The sequence below is a fragment of the Cottoperca gobio genome, chromosome 16, assembly GCF_900634415.1.
Source record: "Cottoperca gobio chromosome 16, fCotGob3.1, whole genome shotgun sequence".
NCBI lineage: Eukaryota > Metazoa > Chordata > Actinopteri > Perciformes > Bovichtidae > Cottoperca > Cottoperca gobio.
Genome location: NC_041370.1, coordinates 10886006 through 10899049, shown reverse-complemented (window position 1 = coordinate 10899049; position 13044 = coordinate 10886006). Strand labels below are relative to the sequence as shown.

Below are 13044 nucleotides of genomic sequence, written 5' to 3'. Positions count from 1 at the left end.
CCCTTCTCTATCATATACCAAGCCCAATAACACTGACGAAATATATAATATAATATATATAATATAAGTGTATAAAACTAAACAAAAAACACAAGGAAGGTTTTACAATTTTTACTTAAAAGTATAGTAGTATTAACATAAATGAACGCACAAAATGTATCAAAAGTAGCATTCTTGTTGCAGAATAGCCTCTTTCTGAGAGTTATATTTTGAATTATGGGAATATTATTATTAATGCATTAAACATGTAAGCAGCATGATACAGTTGTTGGTCAGAGTAAAGCTAATTCAAAGTACTTTATACTTTAGCATTTTATATGTTTTGATATGTGTAGAAATGGCATTGTTACAATATCACATAGGCCTAAGTTTCTTATTGCTTATCATTAATGTGGAAATCAAGCAGTGTGTGATAATATAAGCAAAGTGATCATGATGCATATCCATCCCAGGTGTTTGTTTAAGCTCGTGCCAACCACAGGAGAGGGCGACTGTCACGCCCAGCCTGACTGTCGAGCAGGTAATAAAAAAAAAAAAAAAAGACTGCCACCGTGAAAGGAAGGATCAAAAGGAGACACACGCGCACGGTGGGAGAGATACATGGAATAACCAACAGTGTCCACCGCTGATCTAGTCGTTTCCTTGTATCGATCAAGATGAAGCTTGTGATTGTGTTGGTCGGCCTGTGATGGTTGTTCAGGCCGCGAGTCAGGAGTTGAAACTGCGTAATTTGAGAACCCACATGGTTGAGAACAAGGCCCCACACCCACACACACACACACACACACACCACACACACACACACACACACACACACACACACACACACACGGTTAATAACGATTATTCAATACCTATTTATGTGTTTTCAGCATTGGAGATGGAGGAATTATCTAACGGAGTGAAAAAAACTAAGTAAAGGCCACAAAAAACAAAGCATTCAGTACACCAGCAACTGAGACAAATCAGAGGTACGGACAGTGTGCAAGCTGAACAGTGACAATGAAAACATACAGAGGGGGATTGTGTTTCTCTCTTCCTGCTTGAGACTTGTTTTGTATTTTCCAGTATCCCCTATTTACAAGCAATCAAATATCAGACATCTGACATGACAATATATTTAAAAAATAAATATTTCTCAATCATTAACTGTGCAACCAGGATACAGCCTGGTGGAGTATTTCACAACCTTGCGTCTGTTAAGCCACACACCCTGACTATTGTGTACAGTGTGTAGTGATCAAAGGTTAATGACGATCCTGAAACAGCAATACAAGGAGTACAATATGCATTGTGGTGATGTGTACTTAACAAAAAGTTCCTGTTACATTTTTTTCAGTCTTGGAATCTCTTTGAAACGTATGAAAAAGAGGTTGTAATACCTCATCACTGTTTAGGGGCCTCTGCTTTCGGTTCTTCTTGTTTAGGAGCCTCTGCCTTTGGTTCTTCTTGTTTAGGGGCCTCTGCCTTTGGTTCTTCTGGTTTAGGGGCCTCCGCCTTTGGTTCTTCTGGTTTAGGGGCCTCCGCCTTTGGTTCTTCTGGTTTAGGGGCCTCTGCCTTTGGTTGTTCTTGTTTAGGGGCCTCCGCCTTTGGTTCTTCTTGTTTAGGGGCCTCCGCCTTTGGTTCTTCTTGTTTAGGGGCCTCTGCTTTTGGTTCTTCTGGTTTAGGGGCCTCCGCCTTTGGTTCTTCTTGTTTAGGGGCCTCTGCTTTTGGTTCTTCTGGTTTAGGGGCCTCCGCCTTTGGTTCTTCTTGTTTAGGGGCCTCCGCCTTTGGTTCTTCTTGTTTAGGGGCCTCCACAATCACTTTATCGCCACACAGCTTGCTTTAAGAGAACAGACAAAATGTAGTGAATGCATACAGTAGATCTCTTTATGGATTTCAAGAGCAGAACTAATGTTATGTATTTTTGGTTTCATTATTATATTTTACAATAAGTCCAGTAAAGTAGTAAGCATACCTTGCTTCTTGTACTCCTACTTTCAAAAAGCCACACACTGGGCTCGGTGCCGCTAGTTTCTGTTTCAGTGTTTCCAATTCAGTTTTCCAGCTGTTCTTCATGTTGTCGAGTTCAGCTGCAGGTATGATCATATAACATGAGGAATTTTAAGTGTTTCACAAATTACAGCAAGGTTAGGACCATCACTTGAAGATCCATTTTTCAAGTTGAAGAGAAATACATGTAAATGCAATTGAATCAGCACACATGCTCTGTAAAAGGGTAACATTACTTTGTGTCCTCTCTGAAGTATATAACACATTTACACTTTTTGGCACTGAGACCAATAAATCTGCACCTACCTTGGAGATTTTTTAATTCTGTCTCCACTGTTGCCAGCTCATCTGTCGCAGTTTTCTGCACGTGGAAAAGCAAATGTCAACAAAACAATCCTGAGTTCTTCTGTACACAGACTAACATCCTGCATTTATACAGTCACCTTTGATGCAGCCACTTATTTCTGACTTACACAGTAAATATTTGAATACTCCTGTCATAACGTTAACTGGGACATTTTAACGTTTTGGCATTAGACACCAGTGTTAGGTGAAGTGCTTATTTCTCCCACATTTAATATTAAAATCAATCCCATTCACATTACCTTGTTTTCTTTGCCCTTAAAGATTATTTTCAGGATAACTATTTCCTTAGATGGTCTGAGAAACACTGAGGAATCACCATAATCTACACTAGATGAATGAAATAAAAACTGAGGTTCACCATGAATAAACCATAGAGTTAATTCTTCTTTCTCAGAGCTAGTGCTCTGGCTACTTGACACCACTGCAGAGGAACTTTAATTGTATGCAATACACATCTTCATGCATTTATTGCCCTTTTAAGAAGTTTAGTGTTTAGCAATATGAGCAACACATTTCAGTACAGGAGCACTTGGGGGACAGACATAGATTATATTATTATTATTATTATTATTATTATTATTATTATGTGTTCTAATTATTAATATAGGATAGTTGTTTTTTCTAAAAAACATGTTATATCAGCAACATCATTTGGAAGTAAAATAAGGAAATTGGACTATGAAACCATACAGGCTAAGGCCTGCCATATAGGCCTTTACAAGCAGGGACAGTAGATTAGTTTACATCATTTCAACAATAAATGTTTTACAGTAATGTAAGGGAAAGTAGGCTACATTAGAGTGTACTCTTGCCCTTAGGCCTAGTGTCAGTCCCTGCTCTGAAGAAGAGCCTGATTTGTTTTAGATGGTGAAACAGGTTGTGTGTGTTCTTTAGCTTGTGCTATATTTCACTTGAGAGTAAAATCCGTTGTTCCCTCACAGAAAGAGATCAGTGTTACATTACAAAGAATAATAAAATGGATATGAAGAGCCAGGTGTTGCATTTTAAAAAGGTTATAAGGCCTAATTATAGCATTTTGGTTTTTATATTTAACCTCTGAAGTTTCTCGTTTAACTATTGAACTTTTAATTCCCTTTTAAGATGACACAATGTGCTGCAACATAACTTTCCCAAGGGATCACTATTCATACTTATTCCTGTATTTCCCTACCTGGCCTCCCTGGCAGATGTCCGCTTCACCCTTCGCCTTATTTGCGCTGTCCTCGATTATGTTAAATGCGTCCATCAGCAGTTTTTGTTCACTTTGGGTCTTCTGCAGCTCGTTCTGCTTCTCAGCCTTCTCGTTCTCATAATCTTTCAACAACTCGTTGGTCACCCTCCGCGTGATATCCTGAAGCTTGTTCTGTTTGTTCACCATATCGTACTCCTTTTCCCGTATATTCATGAGCCCCACCAAGGCGATAGACATGACTGTTGTCAGAGGAAGCGAGATATACACCTTCATGTTTGACGGGAGCTGTAAGCTTTCTTTGTGTGAGCTGTTTATCCGTGATGTTTGATGGATAAGTGCATGCGAATGCGCAGTCTGAACACAAGGCTGTTCTCAGTATCGCCTTGGTGATACCTCTCTACGTTAGCCGGTTTCAAATCAATTAGTCGAGGAAGCAGACTCACCTGCGCTGTATGGTTGGACGTCACTGTGTGTTGATGTGGGAGCTGAGCAGCGTTCCCCGAGTGTGTCATTGGAAACACGCCTTCTTCCTGAATGGCATCTGAGTAGAGACAGGTAGGTGCTATCACCTATCATGTCCTGCACACCTGGATTAAACTAAATTACCTTATAAACAAGTCAAATGTACATAAGCAGGCAAGCTATGTTTGTATTTATGTGTGTGACTGTTGATAGAGAGGACCAACTGAAACTGACAGGAGACAGTTTTTACCTAGTGTAATGATCTCATTTTAACACGGAATACGCACAACTCCAATTGACTCATAAAATATTAGCCTATGTGGGTCAATATAAAGCCTGATGTTAATGTTGCACCTAATTTAGAGACAGCGGTGAAAGAAAATGTCCTTCTTAACCCTCATCTGATACATGTTATAGCATTTTATATGTGTTTTGATAGAAATTACATTGTTACAATATCACATAAACCTAAGTTTCTTATTGCTTATCATTAATGTGGAAATCAAGCAGTGTGTGATAATATAAGATATATAAGCAAAGTGATCATGATGCATATCCATCCCAGGTGTTTGTTTAAGCTCGTGCTCACCATAGGAGAGGGCGAGAGTCACAGGAAGAAATACGTGGACTGTCACGCCCAGCTTGCCTGTCGAGCAGGTAGAGCAGGTAGAGCAGGTAGAGCAGGTAAAAAAAAGAGACGCTAACTGTGAAAGGAAAGACCAAGAGGAGACACGTGCGCACGGTGGGAGAGATACCTGGAATAACCGACAAGTAACCGGCAGCAGTGTCCACCGCTGATCTAGTCGTTTCCTTGTATCGATCAAGATGAAGCTTGTGATTGTGTTGGTCGGCCTGAGTGTGGCTGTGATGGTTGTATTGATTGTTCAGGCCGCGAGTCAGGAGTTGAAACTGCAAAATTTGAGAACCCGCATAGTCGAGAACAAGGCGGAGGTCACGAGGAAAGAGAGGGCCGTCGTCGAACTGAAAATAAATATCGAGGAGATGACAAAAAATCTGGCGTCCGTAAACATTAAAATACAAGAGCTGAAGCTGAAGAAGGATACCCGTGAACAATCATCACAGGCCCTTATTAAGGGTCTGGAGACCTGTGAAACGGCGATGGTAACACACACACACACACACACACACACACACACACACACACACACACACACACACACACACACACACACACACACACAGGTACTCGCATACATGCATACACTACAATCATAACACCTCTGACAGGAAGGTACTGGTTTTCAGGATGCACAAGAAAGCTAATATTGACAGTGTGAAGTTGGTATGACGGGATCAACTCAGTATTCTGTCACATCCAAATTTATTTATATAGCGCAATATCACAAAGTTGTCTCAGTGGGCTTTACAGACTGTACAGCATACGACACCCTCTGTCCTTAGACCCTCGAACCGAACAAGGAAAAACTTGGAATTGATTTGTTTCTATTGTAAGGCTGCAACCTCTGGTCTTAGTCAAGTAAGATTTCTACTTGATTTGTCGATGTTATGCTTTTTTTTCTTGCTGAATAGCTTATTTCCAAGACACTTATAAACACAGTATCTAAAGTGACGCTTTTGCAGGATTCTTTGTTGAGATTCTCAGTTTTACAGATCTGTGTATTAAATCAATGTATCGATTAGTCAACAAAATGTTATGAGTGTTCTTCAGTGGACAACAGCCCTAGTCTACTAGGCTTTTTTTCTCCTTCTGTTAATCTAACTGCTGACAATTACTTTCACCTAGGGAGATGTAGAGAAGAAGAAGACAGCTGTGAGAGAGGCCATTACTAAACTCAAAGGTAAGGCCACTTTTTGTTTCACCTCTGGTCTGCTGATATCCGTTAAAAGTGTGCTTCTGTACATTAATATTGTATATTTCAAACCGATCAATAAAAGTGACAAACCATAATGAGTTTTTACACATCTTAAAGATGGAGTCTGCCAATCTGAAGAAAGACCTGGGCCGCGGTCGAATAGTCTCTTTTACTTAAGGTTTCTAAATTTGTGAAATGACCCAGAAGTAACTTAGTGCCAGCTATGATAAGAGCTGCTCAAATTCTCTAAATGCTAAGGAATGGTGCTTCAACACTTCATTTATTATCTCCTTTAGCATAAGATACACTGGACCTTCCTTTACAAAAGGAAAGGAGACAATGGAGTCCCACAATTTCACATTTAAAGCCGTCAATAACATCTGCCATTGCTGTTTAATTGTACACTATGGATCAATTGAAAACATCCTTCTAAGGAGGTGTGATTCTGTTTTGGACAGGAATCTTTGCTTGAATTGTACAGCATTGAGTTTGTTACTGTATTGATTTTTATTTGAATTATGAAAATAGTTTATTTAATTTTTTTTAAATAAAAACGCAATCTCATAATTACATAGCCTTGTGTAAATTCAGTGGGATTCTCTTAGCATTGCGAGTGTCTTTTATGATTTCTCTTTCACTTTTTTTCTTGATCTCCATGACGTTTTTCAACAAGGACATAGGGCGTAACTCTTTTGACTATTTGACCGCAGCCACAAATTGGATTGGAGCTGTTGGTTCAGTATGTCCTGCAGCATCTACCCAAACTCTGATGATAAAAAACCAGTGGAACAAGATGTGCCAGCACTACCTGCCTCCTGGCACACTGTCCTTGGTCTCAGTCACTTGTATGAGCTGATCAAAAGTAGCAGCTCCCATTTCACTCATTTATTGTGTATTAAATAAGGAAATTCTTAAAATGTGTTGCTTTCTTTTTATACTCTGTCATTTCTTCAGCTGATAATGAAGAGGCTAAAAAGAAGGCCGAAGAGGACATTCAACAATTGAAACAACAGATTTTGCAAAGAGACAAAACTATTTGTGAATTTGCAGATACAACCAATGAAGGCGCACGGTAAGATACTTGCATCTTCAGAATAAGAGTGTGAATTTCTCATTACATAGCAGAAACACATAATATAGGACTGTAAAACCAATCACTTAAGGCAACGTTATCTCATCAAATTAACATTGTTTTTTTTCTTAATTTTTCAGGAAGCTGTGTGGAATCGTTGAAACTGCAAAATAAAGATAACTCAGAAACACTCAACTATGACTATGAACTTCTAAAATAGGAAGCATGCCATGCAAATGTAATTGATTTTGTAATATAAATACAGCTCTCTTCTGTTTCTTATTAAGAAGTAAAAAGTGTGATGATTTGAAAAAGAAAAACAGTTTGTACATTCATTCATTGGACAAATGACACAGACATGGGGAAAGGGGGAACAGGCTAAAGGGTTTTGTATCATGTTGTAATGTAATTGTGTTAATGAGATCTAGCAATATATTGTGTCTCTGTAAAACCCTTTGATAGATACTTGTGATTACATTCTTTACAATTAAATTAACTTGACTGTCATATAAATGTGGTCTTCCCCTGATTGAACTGGTAAAGTTACATTGTGTAGAACCTGTATATTAGTCTCTGAAGGTCTTGTATGTCTGTGGAAGAATTTGTTAACCAAATATACCGCACTGAGCGTCATAGAATCAGGCCCCATGTTGGAGTGTGAAAAGGGTCAGTTGATTAAAACACTCGCAGAACAAATGCACCTGTTATAATTATGTCACAATGACCCCAAATTTCACAATTGTATCTGTTTTTAACAAGATGAAATATTGTAAGCCTGACTTTCTGGTGTTCTCTCCTGGTTTAAGAGGGATGTTTATACTGCAGGGCCATAACCAACACACTTGAACTGGAAAATAAATGTAACGTGCACACATTTATGAAACATTATTTTAATCTATATCATCTATTCATCAGAAACCAAAAGATGATTAATGAATACAAAAAAATGTAAACGCAATTCATGAACGAGATCATCATACCTGTCAACCCTCCCGTTTTTCCCGGGATTATCCCGTATTCTTCCTTCTATCCCGCTGTCCTCCCGTTTAAATATTTTCCCGTAATTATCCCATATTTTGAACCTTTCAAAAATAAAAATAGGCCCAATATAAAAAAGTGTACAGTGGTAAAGTGGCCTCCGGTAAAGCAGGTGGCAGGATTATGTTTAACTTTAGTTGAAAAACGTTATCTGCCAGTAAACACACAGAAGAAGAAAACAGGAACAATAACACAGAAGAAGATGAAAACACATGGATGAGAGTCAGTGAACGGGAGATAGATGGAGACGCAGTTGTACCTGCCAAACAAGTTAAAACTTTATGCAAGTAACTAGACAAATGAGAGGAGACCTTCCCTTATTTAATAAAAAGCAGAATCGGGCAAACTCGTGCTTTTTGTAAAGTGTGCCATTCAGATTTTAGAACTGTTTCAGAGGCAAACCAAGTGACCAAAGCTGAGGTAAAGATGTCAATGTTTTTAAAAATAATGTAGCCTTCAGCTAGCCTTGAGGCAGGCAAAGTCTGCAACCTATGTTTACAACAGGTCCCTTGCAGATGCTAGGAACTCCCACACTGAATAAAATGTATATATGCAATTAAAATACATACATCTTATAAACATGTCTGTACAAGTAATACATACTTTAAATAAAGATGTAATTCCTAACCCTAACCCTTATGTGTTTACATTTACATTATATGGGTTGGGGCTGGCTGGCTCAGAGCTGTAAAGGTATGGACGGAGTCCGCCAGAAAATGTCCCTTATTTTGAAATTCCAATGTTGACAGGTATGGAGATCATCGTCAAACAACGAACAGCCAATCACAATGAAGTTGTAAACCACGTGATCCTACCGGAAGTTAACAGGGGCTGATGTTATGACACATGAAAGTCACCGGTAAAACAAAAACAGAGGGCGCATTTTTATTTTTCGAGAGAGCTAAAGAACAGAAACATGTGTTACACTTAAACATGCTTACAGTATAGTATATATTATACGGTTAATCAGTGTTTGCTGAAACGATACTTTGTTACGGTGTTACAAAATGGCACGAAGCGTCGGTCGAATATGTAAGGGCTTTCAAAGCCTCGGCTCACTCTCATCTATACAGGCTCAACTCAGCCACCCGTTTACCAGCGTTTCAGTCAGGACTTCCTCATGTACGGACCGTTATGGTACTGTAGAATAAAATCACTGTTTTGCCTAAAGTGGCCGGGTTTTAATCTGTGTGCCCTGTGAACTCACTCTCCTCTCACTCGTTCTAGATGTTTCTCAGTTCAGGGATGGGTTCAGATAGCTGCTGTGGTTCAATGTAAAGCACTGCAGTGTTAACTTTATTCGTGTACAAACACTGGAGAAATCCAGGGGAACTAAAAATATAAGAATAACACAATACTAGTCAATTTAGTCAAAAACAAAAAGTCTATGCATAATCATGCAGTCAATATGCAAATGTTAGGCCATGTAGAAAGATTATTTATCAAACTATTGTTTAGTATTTCTATATTTGACTGTAACTGGATGGGGTGGGCAACATATATACAATTCTTTATCACAGTATATGTCATTTTAGATTATAATATTGCTTTTTTGCATAAACCTGTAAAACACCTCATGCAAATCCAATTCAACAGTTTAGCCATAAATTATACCTTTTACAAAGACAATAATGTTATTCAACAGATAATTTACTATAACAGTGATATGCAGTCATTTTCTACCACATACTGTCAATCAAAACTGAACATTATCTTTGTAAAGGTAGAATATATGGCTGAGCTGTTGCTTTGGGTTTTACAGGTGAACCTAATTCAGTGCTTTCTTTTTTGACATTGTGCAATTTGTAGAAATTAAATGGATAAATTGTTTTATAAGAAAAATAACATATTGGAATATCTATTTATAAACCAATTTATTTCATCACATTGATACACATATTTAGACTTTTAGACCAAGATACGGAAGTAGACTAGGGTTGTAAAGCCTTTTCATGTTCAGCAGACGCTGCCATCGTTCCTTTCTTTCAAGCCCCGGGACTTCAGCCTGCCTAACTCCTCATGGGGCTCAGAAATGATGCGGATGTACGATCATTATAACAGCCAGTGTGAGGTGGAGACGGAGGGAGGAGAGAAACAAGAAGGGAAGTGGCGAAGACTGCCAAGCTACAATCGCCTCCTCAAGTATGCTACAGGTAAATGCTTGTAGGTTCAAACTGCATTGGTTTTGCTTGTATTTTAACAAAATTTCCATTTATTTTTTCCATAATTTTCTTGGGTACAGTTTGGTCATGACACACAACCTATCATCACCTACTAACCTACTAAAGTATAACTCATACTCGGCTTAAAGGTGCAATGTGTAAGGTATAGATATAGATCTTTTTGATAGTTTATTTATTGGATTAAATCCAAGATGGCAGAAACGAGAAAACTACTCGTATTTTTTGTTTTTTCCTTCCCGTTGCCAGGAAACAGCTCCGGGAGACAGACCTTTGGCAGTTAGCTCAAACCAGTCTGTCTACCGCTCTGGACCTAGTAGTAGAGGGGAATTGCTGCTTCCTATTTCTTTGTAGCCAGGTATTACACATTGCACCTTTTTAAACAATGTATTGTACTTTAACCACTTTTCAGACACTATAATCAATATATAGAAATATATGTATTAATAACAATTTAAATAAATGTGGAAGGGGTTTCTCATAGATATGAACATACGGATAATTATCATTTGAATCAGCAGCTCATTGTTTAGCTATCCAGTCCATAACTTTACTGTTTTGGTTCACAGGTGCTTCCAGTTAAAAAGAGCTAAAGGAGAGTGAATATTGGACATGCATGTCGCCAGAAACATGACTCCAAATAAATGATAATGTTGCTCTGCAACTGCTGGATCTCTAACAATGCCCCTGTTTGCTAACATGTTGGCCATATCAACTTAAATGGTTGGGTTCACAAGTTGTTTTTGCTTCCCCCAAGTGGCAAATAATAGTTATTGCAGGTTTAACTTAACTTAAAACAGTGGTTCCCAAAGTGGGGGACGCACCCACTAGGGGGGGGGGGGGGGTCACAGAGCTATTGCAGGGGGGGCACGGCAAGGCTTGAGCCCTGCTAGCATAACATGGACAAGTTTGCGACAGGGCTCCCAGGGGGGCCTGAAAATATTCTTACCTACTAAAGAAAAAGTTTGGGAACCACTGATTTAAAACATTACACACATCAGCCCTGCAAGTGTAACAAGCTATATGTGTCCAGCGAAGCAATATGATTGGACGTGTACTGACGATGGTGAAATAATCAAAACTTCATGTTTGTCCAGGCATCATACGACTATGGTATATAGTATATTTAAACCACAATAAAGTTGGATCTAGGCATGTGCTGAACATTCAACTAATAAATACAGTTATATATAACAACCTGTAAATACACTTGTATTTATTATGTTTTATTTCCCTGGGATGCCCTGTCAGTGGCTGAGAGTTAACGTGTGTGTTTTTACCATCAGGTGGACTGTATCTTAGTAAGATGATCCAATCAAACGCTCGTCTTTTTACCCGGCACATCAGAGACCCGGGAGCAGCATTTGAGTATGTTCTGTTTGTTAACAGTGAGGAGCAGAAGTGTGTGTGCATTTTCCAAGCCGGACACCTACTGGAGGGGCCGCCAGGGTGAGATAACTGTTAATTGTTGCACAAGTTTGTGTATAAATGTATGTGCTTGTTGTATTTATGCATACTGTTCCTACTTAACTGTTCTCCGCACTGAAATCAACACAGTAATATCACCTGGAATACATTTGCACATTTTATGGTTTTTTGTTCTGAAATATGATAGTATGGAGCGCCTCTGCAGCCGATTCCAGCCACAGACCTTGGTTGCATGTCATACCCCTCACTATCTGCCCACATTTCCTGACTGCCTCTATATTATCAGCTTTCCGATAAAGGCACAATGCCAAAAAAAATACCTTACAAAATAGGCTGTTTTTAAATCCTCGAACTTCAAAAAAACTTCACAAAACTACACTTTTAAACTTTGTATTTGATGTCTAAATGACATGTGTGTTTGTGTGTATGTGTTTCCAGACATGTCCATGGGGGGGCAATAGCCACTATGATTGATACTGTGACAGGGACTCATGCTACTGTCCTTTCTGGACCTGTTATGACTGCCAACCTTAACATCAACTACCGCAGGTACAGGAAGAACGTCTTTTTATAGACACTTAATTTGTTGTAAAAAATACATTTTATTTTTGGCATAATTTAGCAGAATCAATAGTTGTAGCTTTGTTTTAAATATTTACCAAAATGTAAAATTCCCTAATGATAGACGAACTAACATCTTCATAGTATTATCATTCATGGTCAGTTTTTTCTGACACACACTTGTCTTGTCCCCAGCCCCATCCCACTGGGAAGCACAGTGTTGCTTGAATCCTCTCTAGATAAGAAGGAAGGCAGAAAAACATTCATTAGATGTAGAGTGACCAGCACCGATGGCTCTAAACTGCACTCAGAAACATCAGGTAACGTACATTTTTATATACACAACGTGTCTGATGGGACATAAAAGCTTGTGGATGGTCACATCTCTGCTCTCTGACCTTCTGTATTGTCACTGTCCTGTTTTCTTTCATGCTTCTCATGCAGCACTGTTCCTGTCAATCACTGTCAGCCACCTACTCCTGGGAGTGTGACACATACACACCAGCATACCGCCAACACTGAAGCCACAACGTGTGTGTGTGTGCGAGTGTGTGTGTCATTGATTTGGACTATTTTTTAGTGTATACTTATTTGCCAGGTGATTTAAGAGATGGCTTCTCTAAATATGACATTGTTGACTTTTTATCATATCTTAATATTTATACATCTGTACTGGCCAAAATGTTATTACAAACAAACTGTACAGTTTTATGAAATATCTCTACTTGACTATAGCTGCTTCCTGTTACTAACACATCAACAGTACAAACAAACATTATTTATAATGTTAGGGATTATTTATCGTAACTTTTACACTATTGATGGTTTGATAATTGCTGAAAATGTACTGATAATGAATATTTTGTTTGTATTTGTTCCAATAAAGCCTTATCTATTGGTATTTGATCAATTAAGAAA

The 13044-nt window shown here is 38.6% G+C and overlaps 2 protein-coding genes across 4 annotated transcripts; one reads left to right on the top strand and one right to left on the bottom strand.

Annotated features, from left to right (window-relative positions):
* Window positions 1-96: 96 nt before the first annotated feature.
* LOC115020796 (pollen-specific leucine-rich repeat extensin-like protein 1) lies at window positions 97-3987 on the bottom strand. The gene is made up of 5 exons (XM_029450758.1): window positions 3530-3987; window positions 2299-2353; window positions 1958-2072; window positions 1383-1822; window positions 97-721 (listed from the first exon to the last, which is right to left on the bottom strand). Exons 1-4 carry the CDS (start codon window positions 3821-3823, stop codon window positions 1387-1389), a joined length of 900 nt encoding a protein of 299 aa, XP_029306618.1. The 5' UTR covers window positions 3824-3987; the 3' UTR covers window positions 97-721; window positions 1383-1386.
* A 4797-nt stretch (window positions 3988-8784) lies between these two features.
* Window positions 8785-13044, top strand: them4 (thioesterase superfamily member 4). Of its 3 annotated transcripts, none has more exons than XM_029451788.1 (6): window positions 8785-9094; window positions 9948-10110; window positions 11424-11586; window positions 12004-12114; window positions 12322-12446; window positions 12571-13044. In XM_029451788.1, the coding sequence occupies exons 1-6, from the start codon at window positions 9092-9094 to the stop codon at window positions 12615-12617; spliced, it is 612 nt and encodes a 203-aa protein (XP_029307648.1). In that variant the 5' UTR covers window positions 8785-9091; the 3' UTR covers window positions 12618-13044. The 3 variants fall into 3 exon arrangements, with proteins under 3 accessions (XP_029307648.1, XP_029307646.1, XP_029307647.1); XM_029451786.1 differs by having other exon boundaries at window positions 9918-10110; XM_029451787.1 differs by having other exon boundaries at window positions 8786-9094; window positions 9921-10110.

Bases quoted from the DNA above. Each gene is read 5' to 3' on its own strand.
- them4 (XM_029451786.1), top strand. The intron at 11,587-12,003 runs GTGAGATAACTG...ATGTGTTTCCAG, and splicing joins CTACTGGAGGGGCCGCCAGG to ACATGTCCATGGGGGGGCAA. The intron at 12,115-12,321 runs GTACAGGAAGAA...TCTTGTCCCCAG, and splicing joins CTTAACATCAACTACCGCAG to CCCCATCCCACTGGGAAGCA.
- LOC115020796 (XM_029450758.1), bottom strand. From the start codon at position 3,823: ATGAAGGTGTATATCTCGCTTCCTCTGACAACAGTCATGTCTATCGCC. The intron at 2,073-2,298 runs GTAGGTGCAGAT...TCATACCTGCAG, and splicing joins AGAATTAAAAAATCTCCAAG to CTGAACTCGACAACATGAAG. The intron at 1,823-1,957 runs GTATGCTTACTA...GTTCTCTTAAAG, and splicing joins GTAGGAGTACAAGAAGCAAG to CAAGCTGTGTGGCGATAAAG.